This window comes from Palaemon carinicauda, chromosome 1 (genome assembly GCF_036898095.1).
Source record: "Palaemon carinicauda isolate YSFRI2023 chromosome 1, ASM3689809v2, whole genome shotgun sequence".
NCBI classification, from domain to species: domain Eukaryota; kingdom Metazoa; phylum Arthropoda; class Malacostraca; order Decapoda; family Palaemonidae; genus Palaemon; species Palaemon carinicauda.
In genome coordinates, this window is record NC_090725.1 from 158,926,365 (window position 1) to 158,944,547 (window position 18,183).

Genomic DNA, 18,183 nt, shown 5'->3' on the forward strand with positions numbered 1-18,183 from the left:
CTTCATTATTTTGTGCCATATTTTCTTCATTCTTATACATTAATTAGTGTTTTGTTTTCCAGGTGAAGGTGTAAAAGCTTGCCCCAGATGTCAAGTCCTTATCATGAAAATGGATGATGGCTCTTGCAATCACATGACATGTAGTGTTTGTGGGGCTGAGTTTTGCTGGTTGTGCATGAAAGAAATTTCAGATCTGCATTACCTCAGGTAAATATTTTTTATTTGTAAAGGCCATTGAAAGAGGAATTCCCGTGACCTTTTTAGCTTAGATTTAAGTAAAAGTAAGTTTTATTAAGATTAAACATGAAGGCAGATAATTGTTTCTTAATGGGGCTGGCTGAGTAGTGCCGTGTTTTAAGGACAGGACTTTAACATTCATAATACTTAATAAGGTGACTTACGACATCAAACTGTATAGGATTTTTGCCTCTGACCTTTGTTTTTGAGATGCCAGGGGAGTTATCTTGAAAATTAGTGTTTTTCAGATTCTATCCTCCCTTGATACTTGATATTAAAACTTTGGATTAATACCCTATATAGATGTGATATAGACCTCAAATTTTTTTTTTTTTATTCTAAAATTCATTCTTTAGCTAGATATAAATTTTTTCCATTATGGTAAAAAAGCAAACTCTATATTTCAGGGAAAAAAGTAAGAAAAAAAATATGAAACAAAAATTGGAAAAGAGGGCTCTAGTTTAATAATGTTTTCTATGTCATATAAAAAATTTCAATGCTATATCTTTAAAACTAAGGGAGAAGATAGAATTTGAAGGTCAAAAAGTATAATTTTGAGATATGGGCATTCAGAATTTTTCTTTGTATTTTTACAAAGACAATTTTAATAAATCATGATTATTATTAATTTTATGTTCCTTTTTGAATATTGATAAACCAAAACAATGTTGTTTATCATAATTTGATCCGTAACTGGAATACAAATCACGCTATTTAATAGGGGTATTACTTTCGGCGTACGACCCATTAATTTTTAACGAGGGTTTACTACCCACACCGCTAGTTAGCTGGAGTAGGGGAGGGTAGCTTGCGACCTCACCCCCCCTCTCACACATCTGTGCTTGAGCTCACTTTGCTCTCGGCTCGGATAGTGGTCGGACGTGTCCACTCTCATCCTCGCCGTCATATTGGCAGCCATTTAATTGCTTTTGTTCTTTTCTTTTTCTTGTTCTGTATATGTGAAGTTGGCCTCTGCGATCATGCGTACCTGGCCTGGGTTTCCCGACCGCCCCTGTGGAACATTCATGTCGGCGGTCGAGACTGATCCTCACGCCCTTTGTCCTTCTTGTAGGGGCCAACGGTGTGATAGTAACAACAAGTGTAGGGAGTGGTTTGCTTCCCAGTGGGAGAGGTTTTCGTGATGACGGAAAAAGAAGTCCAAACGGGATATTTCTCCTTCGAAGGTTGCTTCGAAAGGAAAAAACCCAAGGCCTCTTCTTCTCGCGCCATGCGCGCCCTCATGCGCACATGCGCCCACGCGCCCGCGCACATCAGCGCACCGACACTCACCTGCGTGCCATCAATCTCCTGCGCAATGGCACTCTCCTGCGCGCCAACATTCTCCTGCACATGCGCATACGCGCTCAACATCTAACTCTCCTGCGCGCCAGGTAAAACCTGCGCGCCAACTTTCAACTGATAGCAGGACTTCTGGGGAATCAGTCATGCTGCCTTCGCCCGCGCGCCAACCCTTACCAATGCGCCAGCGCTCACCTGCGCGCCAGCCTTCTCCCACGCACATCTGCAAGGATATGCGCGCCCCCTGCGCACGCTCGTCAATCCTCTCCGAGGGATGCGTGCCAACATTCTCCCACGCGCCCCTCATGATTCCATTGCACGGCCGCGCGCTAGGAAACTTTCTCCTGCGCGCGCTCCCTACTGCTGGCACAGACGGGCGCAAACGCTAGCCCTTAGTGATAATCCTGCACGTGCGAATACTCTCCCCCGCGCGCGCGCCACCAGTCTCCCGTGCGCCAGCGTCAATATCCTCCCGCGCACGAGACTACACACCCTAATGAACGACGTATGGCAAGGTCGCCATCGCCTCATTCCCCTCCACGCAAGCGCATGCCACCTCGCACTGTGGTAGAAGGGAAACTTCCAGAGGGGTCCAAGATCCCAAAGCTACCACAGGCGAACCGACCCATGATAGTGACTCCTCCCAGGGATCCTTCAATCCCTTTCCTTTCAAAGGGTATGTCTGACAGCGCGTCTGTCAGCCAACAGCCCTGGTTCGGTGCCTTGATCAGAGCCGTAACTCAGGTTTTCAATCCTGTCTTCTCTGAATTGGGACACAGAACCATGGCTTCATCTACCCCTTTGAAGAGAAAAAGAGGAATTCCAGACGGGGTCACTTCCCCAAGGGCGAAACTGACTCCACACAGACCTTCGAGACAGGTTCCTTCTATTCCTCAGACTGCCTCTCCTTCCTTTTCAGACGAAGATTTCCCGTCTCCAAGGAACGCGACGAGAGAGTTTCCCCCATCGCACCAGTGGAGGAAACCTCTCTTCGCGCCGAGAGGTCTACTCAGTCGGGGATTGGAAGGAACATGCCACCCTCGTCAATGTTGGAGTCTTTTATCCTTCCCAGGAAGGAATCTAAAGACTCCAAAACACTCAAAACATTGCCTAAGTCCTCTACTAGGACTAGGATGGAGCCAACTAGCCACTCAGGGAATATCCGCGACTCTCCCCAAGAAGAGTCTTCGGGGATAGAAGGAGACTTCGCTGTAAGTCCTACAGCAGGAGGAGACCAGCAAGAGTCAGAACATGCGTTTTGGAAAGTTCTGACTCTAATGAGGGATCTCAACGGGTTTTCCGACCCAGAGATCCCTCCTCGAGAGGGCAAAGACACGGTCTTAGACCGTGTCTTTGGTACTCAAAAACCCTCTAAGAGCTAACCAGGGGAGTCCCTCTTGAGATACTCTCCAACCAGCAGGTCTCACTCTCGGCAGCCGAGATCCTCAACCAGGAGAAAGTAGCGACGTGTGCTATGCAAGCCACTTCGTGGCTCGATATCTAGTTGGGGACCTTAGGTATCCTGATACGTTCTGAGGATTTCTCCAAGGAACGTACCAGGAAAGCTATGGAAACCTTCCTTTTCTCAAGTACTCACACGATCGAGTTTCTGGCCCACCAAGTCTCGAACTTGTGGACAAATGCCATCCTGAAACATCGGGATGCAGTAGCGAGAGATTCCATCAGAAGGTCCCTAGCGCCGAGATCAATAGGCTCAGCCATTCCTCCTTAAAGGGATCTGTCCTGTTCGAGCCTATGGATAGGGAACATGCCGCTGAGAGCTGGAGGAAGTCTCATCAAGACTCCCTCCTTCATAGGGCTTTAACATCCAAGTCCTATAAGCCTCCAGCACCACAGCAGTCCCGTCCAGTCAAGACCACTACGACGACAACAGCAGCGAAGACTTTGGTGTCTTAGCCCTTTCCTGTCAAAGGAAGGAAAGGCAAAAAATCCTCCAGGGGAGGCAAAAATCCTAGAAGGAGCAGCCGAGGCTGCAAACGCTAGGATAAGCAGTCCCCCTGCATTTCCACCAGTGGTGGGGATGCCTACAAAGTTGCTCAAACAGGTGGAAGCAACTTGGGGCCGATTCCTGGACAATCTCCGTGATCAGTCTAGGATATCGCGTCCCGTTCATAACATCTCTACCTCCCCTGACAACGAATCCAGTGTCAATGAGTTCTCTTGCCATGGAATCGGCAAGCCCTTTGGGCAGGAGTCCAGACCCTGGAGAAGAAGGGCGCTCTCCAAGAGGTCCTCGACGGATCCCCAGGCTTCTTCAGTCGACTCTTTCTTGTAGAGAAGGCGTCTGGGGCCTGGAGAACAGTCATTGATCTCTCAGCTCTGAACAAGTTTGTCAAACAAACTCCGTTCAGCATGGGGACGGCAGACACGGTCAGACTAGCAGTAAGACTGCAAGACTTCATGTGCACACTAGACGTATTTAAGATTCAGCCTGGACAACAGAAAATACCCGTTCAAGGTGCTGTGCTCCGGTCTTTCCCCAGCACCACAAGTCTTCCCCAGAGTTTTCATCCTAGTATCATCTTGGGCACACAGGATTAGCATCCGTCTCCCCCGTTATCTGGACGACTGGTTAATCCTAGCAGACTCGGTGTCAACCCTTCTTCAGCACCGAGAAAAACTTCTGAAACTTTGCCAAGATCTGGGGATCATGGTAAATATCGAGAAGTCTCCACTGCTTCCCACTCAACGACTGGTATACTTAGGCATGATTATAGACACCACTCTCCACAAAGCCTTCCTATCAGACGACAGGATAGCAAGGCTGAGGAAGGTCGCAAGACCTTGCTTTTTTCAGACGAGAAGAACTTCCAGCCCAATCGTGGTTACGTCTCCTCGGTCACCTTTCATCGCTGGCCCGTCTAGTTACCAATGGTCGCCTCAGGATGAGATCCCTCTAGTGGCGACTCAAGTTCCGGTGGAATCAAGCGTTCGACTCCTCGGACACCCAGATCCCCATGGGACCTGCGGAACTGACCGATCTCCAGTGGTGGGTGGCAGACGAGAACCTGCGAAAAGGAGTGGATCTTCTCGCCCTCCCCCCGGATTTGATGCTGTTTTTGGACGCTTCAAAAAAAAAAGGCGCGGGGGGGGGGGGGGGGGGGGGGGGGGGGGGCACGAGCTGCACCACACGACCTCAGGCCTTTGGTCAGAGTCAGAAAAGTACCTCCACATAAATCTCCTAGAGATGAAGGCCGTCTTTCTAGCCCTTCAACAGTTCTAACAGTACCTGGCAAGTCACTGTGGTGGTGATGAGCGACAACACCACAGTAGTGGCCTACATCAACTAACAAGGAGGTACTTTTTCGCAGCAACTATCCCATCTAGCAGTAGAGATACTGAGATGGGCCGAAATCCACTCGATACCACTACTGGCACGCTTCATTCTGAACAAGAGGAACGTGCTCGTCGACAACCTGAGCAGAGCATCTCAGATAGTGAGTATCGAATGGTCTTTGGATCATCTAGTAGCCAACAAAGTCCTGACTTTGTGGGATTCTCCGATTGTGGGCCTCTTCACAACGGCCCTGAACTTCTGGCTCCCGCTGTACTGTTCCCCAGTCCCAGACCCCAAGGCTCTCTGGCAGGATGCTTTCCAACAACAGTGGGACAACATCGACATTTACGCCTTTCCCCCGTTCTGTCTAATGAGTTGGTTACTCAGCAAGACCAGAACATCGGTCAATCTTTCAATGACCCTCATAGCTCTGCTATGGCATCACACAGAATGGTTCCCGGACCCTCTGCAACTCCTAGCGGAGCTACCAAGAGAACTCCCTCTATGACACAATCTACTCAAACAACCACATGCCAACATATTCCACAAAGCCGTAGGTTCACTATCCAGCATCTCCTCTCTGAGATTTTCGCAACAAGTTGCAATCAGGATGTCTGGAACCCTGCCAAAGTCATCAGAAGCAGTCTACCAGGCAAAGTGGAAAGTCTTCTGTGGTTGGTGTCGTGGAAGGAGTATCTCTCCACTCGATGCCACTATTCCAGCAATAGCCAAGTTCCTTGTGTATTTCAGTGAAGAAATGCGCCTATCAGTTTCGGCAGTGAAAGGCTATCGCTCAGCCTTAAGCTTCGCCTTCAGGCTGAAAGGAATGAACATTTCTTCATCGCTAGAACTTTCTCTACTCATACGGAGTTATGAACTTAACTGCCCTCAGTCGGAAGTGAGACCCCCCCCCCCCATGGAACGTGATTCGAGTTCTCAGGTCTCTCAAGAGACCTCCCTATGAACCATTACGCCAGGCATCAGATCGCCACTTAACCTGGAAGACGGTGTTCCAGCTAGCTTTAGCCTCGGCCAAGCGAGTCAGCGAATTTCATGGTCTCTCATATGACATCGCCCATTCAAGGGGAAGAGGGAGGTAACGTTCAGCTTCGTCCCTGAGTTTATTGCTAAGACTCAGAATCCAGGAGTAGCGTATCCTTGATTCGACTCCTTCCAAATTTCTAGTCTCCGTTCTGTAACAGATGACCCAGACCATCTCTTACTATGCCCAGTAAGGAGCTTGAGACTGTACCTCAAAAGAACAGCTGCAGCCCGTCCTCGTGTGCCTGCACTATTCGTCAGCACAGGAAGGACTAAGAGGAAGGTCACCGAGAACACCATCTCAGCATAGATTGCAGGGTCATTGACCTGGCACTGAATCCAGACCCTCCTCCGTCACGTCATTGCAGAGCACATGATGTCAGGGGCATAGCTACGTCCCTGGCCTTCAAAAGAAATTTTTCAGTGACGCAGGTTCTTCAAGCTGGGGTGTGGAAACGGCAAACAACGTTCACATCCCACTACCTGCAAGAGTGTCCCACAGGAGACTCGATTCTTTCTCTGTCGGTCCTGTGGTGGCTGCACAACAGCTGGTTTAAAACCTCAAGCTTCTTATTGGACAAGTAGCAGAAGGTTGAGGGCATTGTTACCCGGTTTTAGTCTGCATGAATGAAAAGGTTTGACTGGCCCTTATTTTTTTCTTCATCATCCCCTCTCTTGGGGAAAGCAGCATCCTGGGTTCTTTGCATAGCTGACCTCAAACCACTGCAGGTAAACCATGCTCCCTTGTGTTCCTAGTATTATTATTAATACTGTTACGTCCCCATACCCTGATGAGGTGGTATTGGGAAAGTCCTAGTCTACAAGTTTCCATCCAAAGAATTTCAAAACAACTTTCTAGGACGAGTCACACTTCTTCATACCCTCACACACAGCTTGCATAGGCCGTAGACCTTGTGTAGCAAGGTTTTAGCGAGGTGCAGGGACTCCTTATTTCTTGAGTACTTACACACTCAAATAAGGAGTCCCCGGGCAAAGCCAAAAGCCAGACTGGCTGGGACGTCCACCCTTCCTAATGGTTGAGTCACCTCTATTAAATAGCATGGTTTGTATTAAAGTTACGGAACAAATGACATTCGTAGATAATTTGTATTTTTCCTAACTATACAAACCTTAGCTATTTAACCAAACTTGCCCACCAGCCCCATATCCCTTGAAGTCCTACCTCCAAGCAAAGTGAGCTCAAGCACAGGTGTGTGAGAGGGGGTAGCAAGCTACCCTCCCCTACCCCCGCTAACTAGCGGTGTGGGTAGTAAACCCTTGTTAAAAATTAATGGCTCGTCATTTCAGCTATGCCGAAAGTAATACCCCTATTAAATAGCTAAGGTTTGTATAGTTAGGAAAAATACAAATTATCTACGAATTTGTCATTTAATCATAAAGGAAGATCCCTTTGCTCAATATCTCCATTCTTTAGGCAAAATGGTTGCTCCATCATCTCTCTCCTTAACTAACTCCACTAATTTTGCCAATATTACCCGCTTCTTAACTCTTTATTGGAGCGAATTTTCTTCTTCCCTCTGTTAGTTAACAAACAGAAAACAGAGTTGCAATCAGTGGAGAAGCTTCAGAATGGGCAGTTGTTACAGGCGGAGTACCTCAAGGATCCGTCCTTGGTCCATTGCTATTTCTGATCTACATCAACGAAATAGACTTAGGATTAAGTAGTAGAATAACCAAATTTGCCAACGATACTAAACCAGACATAATTGCTGCGAATTCAAAATTTGTAGAACCCTTAAGAGTGGATCCAATGAAGCTAGGAGAATAGTCCAGAAAGTGACAAATGCCTTTCAACTGTAGGAAAACTAGTCATGCACATATGTTATATTAACCCACAATCAGATTACTCACTGTAAGTGTGGACCAGGAGGAAGATTTAGGTATTATTATCCAGGGCTGGGGAGTCGGGACTCTGAACATCCGACTCCGAGTCCGACTCCGACTCCTATAATTTTTTAGAACAGACTCCGACTCCGACTGCGATTTAAAAAAAAATAAGAATAATTAAATATTTTTATATAATTTTCTTATTTTATGTTGCCTATTAGTCAAAATAGCATTTCATCATTACTAGTGTGACGGGCCGAGAGAGGAGTTGTGAAATCAAAGGCAGATTGGAAACGACTGAGCTATATTGTTGTGGAACACTCTCCTTATATACAAAATCTCAAGGCAACAGGACATGACAAGTTCACAAGGCAGACAATATCACAAAGGAAAAACCAGACTTGAATTTTCATGTTCGTTTTAGTGCGAGGGAGGAGCGAAGATACAAGCATAATATATACAAAAGGAATTATGTACAATTGTGTGAAACACGGTTGGTACATGGCTCCCCCCCTAAAAATGACATACTGTACATGTTAAATAGGGCGCCCTGATCTAGAGAGGCGAACTGTAGGCGGGTCATCTGGCAGAAGATAAGCAGGTTTTAGACGATCAATGGAGACCCAGTCTTCTTTGCCCCGAATGTTTAGGAGGAATGCTTTCGGACTGCGTCGGATCACAAGGAAAGGTCCCGTGTAAGGGGTCGTTAACGGTGGCTTGCTGGTGTCGTTGCGCAGGAAGACGTGCGTTGCAGAGTGCAAGTCCGTTGGTATGTGATGCTTCGCTGGGGGCTTGTAAGTCTGGCGGCACGGAGTAAATTTTCCCACGATGTGACGTATGCGCTGGAGATCGTCGGAGGAGGTTGTAGAAGGAAAAAACTCGGCAGGGACGACCAACGGGTCGCCATACACCATTTCGGCTGCCGAGACGTCGAGGGCGTCTTTAGGAGTGGTCCTTAGTCCAAGGAGGACCCAGGGAAGCTGAGTAAACCAGTTGCAATCCTTGCAGCGGGACATCAAAGCTGCTTTGAGGGTGCGATGAAAACGTTCAACCATTCCATTGGCAGCGGGGTTGTAGGCCGTTGTCTGATGTAGGGTGATGCCCAGGAGATTCGCTAATGACGTCCATAATTGAGAGGTGAAAGTGGTTCCCCTGTCAGAAGTAATATGCTCAGGGATACCGAATCTTGAAATCCATCCAGAGAGTAAGGCAGATGTACATGAGGCGGACGTTGCAGTTTCCATGGGAATGGCTTCAGGCCAACGAGTGGAGCGGTCGATGACGGTAAACAGGTAACGATGTCCTTGTGATGTGGGTAGGGGGCCTACAACGTCGACGTGAATGTGTGCGAAACGACGCTGAGGTTGAGGAAAGGTGCCCACTCCTGAATCCGTGTGTCGATGTACTTTGGAAGTTTGGCAAGAAGTACAGGCACGGACCCAATCCTTAGCATCCTTAGAAATGCCGTGCCTAATGAACTTTGCCTTCAGCAGCTGTGCAGTAGAACGGCACGAGGGATGTGAAAGGCCGTGGATGAAATCAAACACCTGTCGGCGCATGGGAGCAGGAATCCAAGGTCGCGGTCTACCAGTACTGACGTCACAGAGGAGGGTGGTGTTGGAGTTTTCGAGGGGAAAATCCTCCCAACGGAGGGACGTGCAGGATGTCCTACAAGCTTGATACTCTGGATCCTGTCGTTGGGCTTCAGCCAGGGCGTTGTAATCCAATCCCAGTTGAACGGCAGCCAACGTGTTTCTTGACAGGGCATCGGCAACGGGATTCATTTTCCCAGGGACGTATTGGAGGGTGCAATTGTATTCAGCCACGGCGGAGAGATGTCGGCGTTGACGGGCGGACCAGGCGTCAGACTGTCGAGTGAAGGCGTGCACCAGAGGCATGTGGTCTGTGCGAATGACGAAGGGCGTACCTTCTAAGAAATGGCGAAAGTGACGGACAGCTAAGTGCACCGCCAGCAATTCTCGATCGAAGGTAGAATAACCCGATTCTGCCTTGGACAGTTTTCTGCTGAAGAAGGCCAATGGGCGGGGCGAGCCTTTGACCACCTGCTCGAGTACTGCACCAATAGCGATGTCGCTGGCATCGGTGGAGAGAAGGAGAGGGGCGTGTGGGATAGGAAAAGTGAGAGCCGCAGCAGTTGATAGGGCCTTCTTTGCATTGCAGAAGGCTGCTTCTTGAAGGGGACCCCACTTCAGGTCCTTTGGCTTGCCCTTGAGGGAGGCGTAGAGGGGAGCAAGAGTGGCGGCAATGGCTGGCAGAAAACGGTGATAATAGTTGATCATGCCCAAGAATTCCTGCAGAGCTTTGACGGTCGAGGGCGTTAGGAAATTCTGAACGGCTGCTACCTTCTCAGGGAGGGGATGGACTCCTTCAGGAGTGATACGGTGCCCTAAGAACGACACTTCGTTGGCGCCAAAGGTACACTTGTCGTACCGGACTACAAGGCCGTTTTGTTGCAAGCGGTCGAGCACGATGCGCAGGTGACGGAGGTGTTCCTCTTTTGAGGAGGAGAACACAAGTATGTCGTCCACATAACATACACAGAAAGGGAGGTCCCCTAAGATGCCATCCATGAGACGTTGAAACGTTGCCCCAGCATTACGAAGGCCAAAACAGGAGTAATTGAAGGTGTATGTGCCAAACGGAGTGGTGATGGCGGTCTTGGGGATGTCTTCTGGGTTCATAGGCACCTGATAATACCCCTTCAGGAGGTCGAGCGTAGAGAAAACCTTTGCTTTGTGCAGGTAGGAGGTTACATCGGCAATGTTTGGGAGGGGGTAGTGATCCGGTTCTGTTTGCATGTTCAGGCGCCTGTAATCCCCGCACGGACGGAGGGAGCCGTCTTTCTTCAGAACGATGTGTAAGGGTGACGACCATGGGCTGGAGGCCTTTTGGCAAAGGCCCATTTTCTCCATTTCGGCGAACGTCTGTTTGGCGGCTGCCAATCGTTCCGGTGCCAGACGTCTGAATTTTGCGAAGACTGGGGGTCCCGTCGTCTTGATATGGTGATAAATACCGTGCTTGGCAGGAACCGTGGGCGTTTGGCGAAGTTCTGGACGGAAAACTTCCGGGTACGACGTGAGGAGGTGGGCGTAGGCATCCGTGGGTGCGCTGATGTGGAGAGCGAGGTTAGAGGGGGCGGGTTGAAGAGGTGTCGACAAGTACGAGTCTGCGTTGACCAATCGTCGGTGGGCGACATCGACCAGAAGGTGGAAATGGGAGAGGAAATCCGCACCGAGGATTGGCATTGTGACGTCAGCAACGAGAAACTTCCAATTGAATTTACCGTTTCCGAACGATAATGTGAGGCTCTCGTAACCGTAGGTGGGTATCGCAGATCCGTTGGCAGCTACCAAGCGGACGTCGGCAGATGTAGACAGACTACGTTGTGCCTTGAAGAGTTTCCTTGGCAAAAGAGAATGACAAGCACCCTTGTCTACCAAAAATCGCACGCCCGTTCCTGCATCCTGTAAAAAGAAAAGATTAGAAACATGGGAGGCCACCGCCACAAGCGATGGCCTACTTACACGTTTTTTGGCCACTGACAATCTTTGGCACATTTCTTCGCGGTTGCCCCGAATCTGAAGTGGTAGTAGCAAAACTGCGGTGGATGGGAGGTAGTAAGTGGCTGTAGAAGTCGTTCGTTGGGGCGCGAGCAATTGGGGGGTGGTGGGCGGCTTTGTCGCCGCTTCGGCACGTCACGGGGTAGGCGTGTATGTCCTACGGCATTCATGTCAGCTTCAGTTGTCGTTGAATAGGCATCCTCGTCGTCAAGGGTGGAGGCGTTGATGGAGGTCTTGAAGTGGCTGTCCATAAGGGCGTCGGCTTTGGTCATCAAGTCCTTTATGGGTAAACTATCGACATCGGGTATGGCAGCGCGCACAGGTTCAGGTAAACGGCGTATCCAAAGGGCACGGAGTAGGTTCACCTCACGAGGAGAGCCGTCTGCGGCAGGTTGAAGGCGAGCGATACTGGTCATTTCCCTGAGGGCAAGCGAAGCCCTTTGATCCCCCAACGGTTGTTGCGAGAGCTGAAAGAGCTTTGCTATACGGGCGGCTGGCGACGGCGAGTACTGCTGCAGAAGGTATGATTTGGGGTGTCTCCTTGTTCACAAAGCCAATCGGATATTTCTGGGAAGGTGTCCTCGGGTATCGCCGCGAGAACATAATCCGCTTTGGTGGTTGAGCGAGTCACGCCCCTGATACGAAACTGGACTTCTGCGCGCTGAAACCAAGCAAACGCCTCTACGCTGGCAAACGATGAAAGTTTGAATGGAGCGGCTGCAGCACCAACTGCCGTAGAGTCCGCCATAGTACCAACGATGAAGGGGCGAGGGGGTGGGGGTGGAAGGCGGTGGGAGCGAGTCGACTTCCGGGGTCACCAATGTGACGGGCTGAGAGAGGAGTTGTGAAATCAAAGGCAGATTGGAAACGACTGAGCTATATTGTTGTGGAACACTCTCCTTATATACAAAATCTCAAGGCAACAGGACATGACAAGTTCACAAGGCAGACAATATCACAAAGGAAAAACCAGACTTGAATTTTCATGTTCGTTTTAGTGCGAGGGAGGAGCGAAGATACAAGCATAATATATACAAAAGGAATTATGTACAATTGTGTGAAACACGGTTGGTACACTAGCCTACTAGCCTAGTAAGTAATTGTTTTATTGAAAACATTTCACGTAATTTCTTGGATTCAGCTTTTCCTAGGTTACACGAAACTGTAATCAAAACACCCGTCATTTCGAGATGTTTACATATAAATAATGACTTAATTCTAAGATTTTTCATATATGTGATGCATAAAACTATGAATCAGTAACAACTCCTTCCTTTTAAATGGCTAATGGTGATTAAATGAGTTAATCATGAAATAAACTTTAATGTCCAGAGACTCGTGCGTGGAGAGAACAGCTCATCGCATGTATAATATTATTGTTTTGGTTTGGCTTATGGACGAGAGATGGCAGGAGCTATATGTGTTTCTCAGTGACTGCCTTTATTCGAGAGGGTGTTAAAGAAAACGGCGGGTAATATGAAACGTTTTTTGAGCGACTTTGAAAAAAATGTGACTTAGGATACCAAAAGAGAATATTTCTCCAGCGCAAAAATTTCATTTTTGAGGAGTCGCAGTCGGAGTCGGTGGAATTTTACCGACTCCGACTCCGACTCCTCTAGTCCATAAATTGGCCTCGACTCTGACTCCGACTCCCCAGGCATGTTATTATCAGGGTTTGAAGTTCACCAAACAGAGCATGAAAGCTGAAAACAAAGCATAAAAACTAATAGGTTACATAAAGAGATAATTTAAATACAGAAACATAGTCACTGTACTACAGTTTTACACATCACTAGTAAGACACCATCTAGAATATGGAGTCAAATTCTAGGCTCAGAGTATTCAGAAGGTTATAGATAGACTGGAAGCAGTACAAGCTAGGGCCACCAAACTAGTTCCAACACTTAAGGTAATTTGGATATAGACAGAGGATGGAACGTTTGAACTTATTTGACCTACAAACTCGACGACTAGGGGACATTTGTTAAAGGCAATCAAAAATCTTAAAGGAATAACAAATGTAGATTACAAGAATCTATTGATGCTTAGCACATATCAGTCCAGAAGTAACGGATACAAACTGGAATTGAAAAGATACAACACAACTCAATGGGGCAATTTATTTACATACAAAATAGCAAATACTTGGAAGAGACTTCTAGTGGATGTAGTAAACAATAACACAGTAAACAAGTTCAAGAATAAATTAGACAAGATCATAAAAACTCTCTAAATGCTCAAAGTTAAATGTCTACCAAAGAGCAAGTGGAGTCCCCTTAAATGGACTAAAAAGTCTTTGAGATACAAAATAATTTAAACTCTCTCTCTCTCTCTCTCTCTCTCTCTCTCTCTCTCTCTCTCTCTCTCTCTCTCTCTCTCTCTCTCTCTCTCTCTCTCTCTCTCTCTCTCTCTTCCTTCCTTCCTTCCTTCCTTCCTTCCTTCCTTCCTTCCTCCCTATTTTTTCTTCCTCCATCCATCCCTCCATTTTTTTCTTCCTCCCTCCCTCCCTCCCTCCCTCCCTCCCTCCCTCCCTCCCTCCCTTTCTTCCTTCCTTCCTTTCTTCCTTCCTTCCTTTCTTCCTTCCTTTCTTCCTTCCATTCTCTCCCCTCCCTTCCCTCCTTCCTTTTTTTCTTTGTTCCTTCCTTCCTTCGTTTTATAGCCTTACTTTTGGGATGTTATTGTAATGTCAAATCATTGAAAAGGGGTTTCATTTTACCAGCAATAGTTGATTTCCCTAATCTATTGTTGGTGTGTTTCACAGCTTTCAGTGATCAAAAGGATGGACAGATGCCACATATCACTAGATTTTCAGGCATGAAATGAAACGAAAATACTGAAAAATCAAGTGGAAATAAACAGTACTTCAGACCGCATAAGTCTTATTTTCGCGCTCAACCCTTCAAGTAGGTTACGCCACGGTTACACCATATCCCTTTAGAGCTCTGTGACCAATAAAAATGGCCGCAGAATGTTAAAAAAAACTTTGCGCTGTATGCTTAGATAGTTATAAAAAATAAATCCATGAAAAACTCATTAAATTTTTTGGAAAAATAATTGGGTTCCAGAGGGTGATCCCGGCCTTAAGCTAAGGATATAAATTTAGTAATTTTTAATCACCTTGTTGATTGATTCATTTATATCTAAACAATTCTAACATAAAAGAAAAATTTCTTTACATCAAACACTGCCCTTCTCATTTATTTAATTTTGACGGGAAGCTTTGCCCCGTGTAAGGTAAGAAACTTGCTTCAGGAGAAGAAAAACTAGTGCTTTCATTAACCCTGGATAGGTACGGTGGGTCGTTCGCGACCCCGAGCGTAAAAAAAAAACAGGTTTTTCTCACGTGACTCACCCCCGTGACTGAATTTGTGGGTGATCGACCTGCAGGAGGTGTCTCCCCTACACGTTCTAGTAGTGTCCAGATGTGCATTGCTGTAGCTGTACTCCTTCCCCGATTTCTGAGACGCGTCGGGGTCGAGCGCGACCGAGTTTACCCTTCTAAGGTAGTTTGCATAATTATCAAAGTTATTACGTATTATGAAATTGTCGTAGAATGGTGCAACTTGTATAGGTTATCAGTTGTGGAAAGTCTTGGTGGATTGTTTGGCTACCATGTGCATGATTTTTTTTTTAGTTAAAATGTCGTTCATCACCACGAGGACCATTTTACCGCGAGTGCCCCTTTTTAATTTTTTTTCATTTTTTTGCCAAGTCATTTTTCCGTAAGATATTGCCAAATAGTGTCGTAAAACTTTTGCTTGTTTAGTGTTGGAAAGTGTGTCTAGATGATCTGGCTACCCATGCATGACTTTGTTTTTGTCAGATACGACGTAGTTATTGGTATATTGGGTATTTAACTGCGGTTACCAATTTCTGTTTTTTTTCAATATTTGTAAAAATTACTACGTAGTAAGGAATTGCCGTATATTATTCATTTTTTTTTTCATGTTTATGTGTTAGAAAGTGTGCCTTGATGGTTGGGCTAACACGTGCATGTCTTTTTTTTTATCTGAGATGCCGTATATTAGAATGTCGGGCATTTTACCGCGAGTACCCCTTTTTCATTTTTTTTCATTTTTTTGCCAAGTCATTTTTCCGTAAGATATTGCGAAATAGTGTCGTAAAACTTTTGCTTTTTTAGTGTTGGAAAGTGTGTCTAGATGATCTGGCTACCCATGCGTGATTTTGTTTTTGTCAGATACGACGTAGTTATTGGTATATTGGGTATTTAACTGCTGTTGCCAATTTCTGTTTTTTTTCAACATTTGTAAAAATTTACTACGTAGTAAGGAATTGCCGTATATTATTGATTTTTTTTTTCATGTTTGTGTTAGAAAGTGTGCCTTGATGGTTGGGCTAACACGTGCATGTCTTTTTTTTATCTGAGATGCCGTATATTAGAATGTTGGGCATTTTTCCGCGAGTGCCCCTTTTTATTTGTTTTGCATTTTTTTGCTTAGTCATGTTACCGTAAGGAATTGGCAAGTAGTGTCGCAAAACTTATATTTTTATAGTGTTGGAAAGTGTTTCTAGATGATCTGGCTACCCATGCCTATTTTTTTTTTAGCCAGATATGGCGTATATATAAGTATGTGTTCGATTTTCCTGTGATTGCCATTTTTTCGTTTTTTCCCATTTCTTTCAAAATTACTACGTACTAAGGAACTATCACAGAGTAATGATTAATTTATATTTTTATTTGTCGGAAAATGTGCCTTGATGGTTTGCCTAGCACGTGGCTGAAATTTTTTTTTTCTGAAATGCCGTATATTAGAATGGCCATTTTTCCACGAGTGCCCCTTTTTATTTGTTTTGCATTTTTTTGCTTAGTCATGTTACCGTAAGGAATTGGCAAGTAGTGTCGCAAAACTTATAATTTTATAGTGTTGGAAAGTGTTTCTAGATGATCTGGCTACCCATGCCTATCTTTTTTTTTTTAGCCAGATATGGCGTATATATAGGTATGTGTTCGATTTTCCTGTGATTGCCATTTTTTCGTTTTTTCCCATTTCTTTCAAAATTACTACGTACTAAGGAACTATCACAGAGTAATGATTCATTTAGATGTTTATTTGTCGGAAAATGTGCCTTGATGGTTTGCCTAGCACGTGGCTGAATTTTTTTTTTTCTGAAATGCCGTATATTAGAATGTTAGCCATTTTTCCGCGAGTGCCCCTTTTTATTTGTTTTGCATTTTTTCGCTTAGTCATGTTACCGTAAGGAATTGGCAAGTAGTGTCGCAAAACTTATATTTTTATAGTGTTGGAAAGTGTTTCTAGATGATCTGGCTACCCATGCCTATCTTTTTTTTAGCCAGATATGGCGTATATATAGGTATGTGTTCGATTTTCCGGTGATTGCCATTTTTTCGTTTTTTCCCAATTCTTTCAAAATTACTACGTACTAAGGAACTATCACAGAGTAATGATTCCTCTAGATGTTTATTTGTCGGAAAATTTTGTTTACTTTTTTTTTGATTGAATATCATCAAATTTTTTTAGCTAAAATATTATATTGTTTTACATTTTTTTTTTCCGATTTTATTTCCCTTCAAAAAAATTTTTTTGGGTCAGAATTTTAATTTTATAGTCGTAAAATAATCGACAATTATCCAGCAACCCACCATACAATTTTTATGCATATCCAATAATAATTAGATTAGTAAATAACACCTTGAAATTGACATACCCTTCCTACATTTCAAGTGGCAGATTAGGGAGTCTGAGTCAGTGTGGTTGGCGGCCATTTTGTGGACATATCCGAAGCGTAAGCTGCCCTATCTATATATATTCTTGTTCCCTATAGAATTTGTGATATTTTGGTATATTTTTACCTGCATAAATATCATATTATATATTGAATATATGTATTTTTTTACGAAATTTCTAAGTACTCAAAAAATTACCTTTAGATATGGCCCCTGATATAAATGTAATTTACAAAATAATGAAGATTTTTTTACATATTTCTATTTTAGGATAACATATGTTTATTCCCTAAAAAAATTAGCCACTTCCTATTTCATTTGGGTACCCAAAAAAATTCATGAAATTTGGACAAATTTTTTTGGCCAAAAAAAGTTACCCTTTTTTCTCATTTCAGATCTTCACCTCCATGGGTCTGACTTCATCCAAAATACATCAAGATGTGTCCTAAACATTCAAGAATCAATTCCTAAAAGGATTTGTGTATATATGTATAAACTTTTTTTTATGAATTTTTATGTCAGGTCTTTTTTTTTCTACTTAATTTTTTAAAATATTTATAATAAATAGTTTTTCTGCAGATGAGTAGTATTTATCTTTACAGTTGTTTTAAGCATTCATTGAAGTTTTTTTTGGCAAAAGAAAAAAGGAGGTTACTGCAAAAACTGATTTTTCAAGAATTTTTTTTGGCGTCGGGGTCGTTCGCGTCCGAGTATACCCTTAAAGGGGTGTCCGAGGAGCGTACCTATCCAGGGTTAATGGCAATAGCAAAATCATTGCGATGAGCTAATGGTCAGGCCTGTAAACCAACTGAACTGCTCTGCCATCCTTGTGCAACTCATCATAAAAAGGGACCAGATGATATGCTGTGCCCTAAAATAAGAAATAAGGGATTTTGACGAAGGAAAAATCTATTTCTGGGCGAGAGACCTGTGCCGCCCAGTGAACCCACCCTCTACTTCCCTCCCAGAATGGGCCCAAACTTGGATGCTATGAGAAGTGACGTAGTTGGCGTGGGTTGAGATGGTGGTAGTAACATTCAGTGGTGGGTGTTGAACGGCACCTCGCTGTTACAGGGATATTGAAGAGGAGATATCTAAATGGCACGAGACCTCTGGTTCTGGTTTAACACGCCCCAGTATTATACCGACACCTATTTAGGTGAGCGAGCTGG

General features: G+C 45.1%; 1 protein-coding gene across 5 annotated transcripts in view; it reads left to right on the plus strand.

Annotated features, from left to right (window-relative positions):
• The window catches only part of LOC137652693 (E3 ubiquitin-protein ligase RNF19B-like), a 305,828-nt gene that overhangs the window by 174,968 nt on the left and 112,677 nt on the right, over nt 1-18,183 (plus strand). For all 5 annotated transcript variants that reach the window (XM_068386125.1, XM_068386099.1, XM_068386105.1 and 2 more), the window contains exon 7: nt 63-207. In XM_068386125.1, the coding sequence (XP_068242226.1) occupies nt 63-207 (145 nt within the window). The remainder of the gene's footprint in view (nt 1-62; nt 208-18,183) is intronic.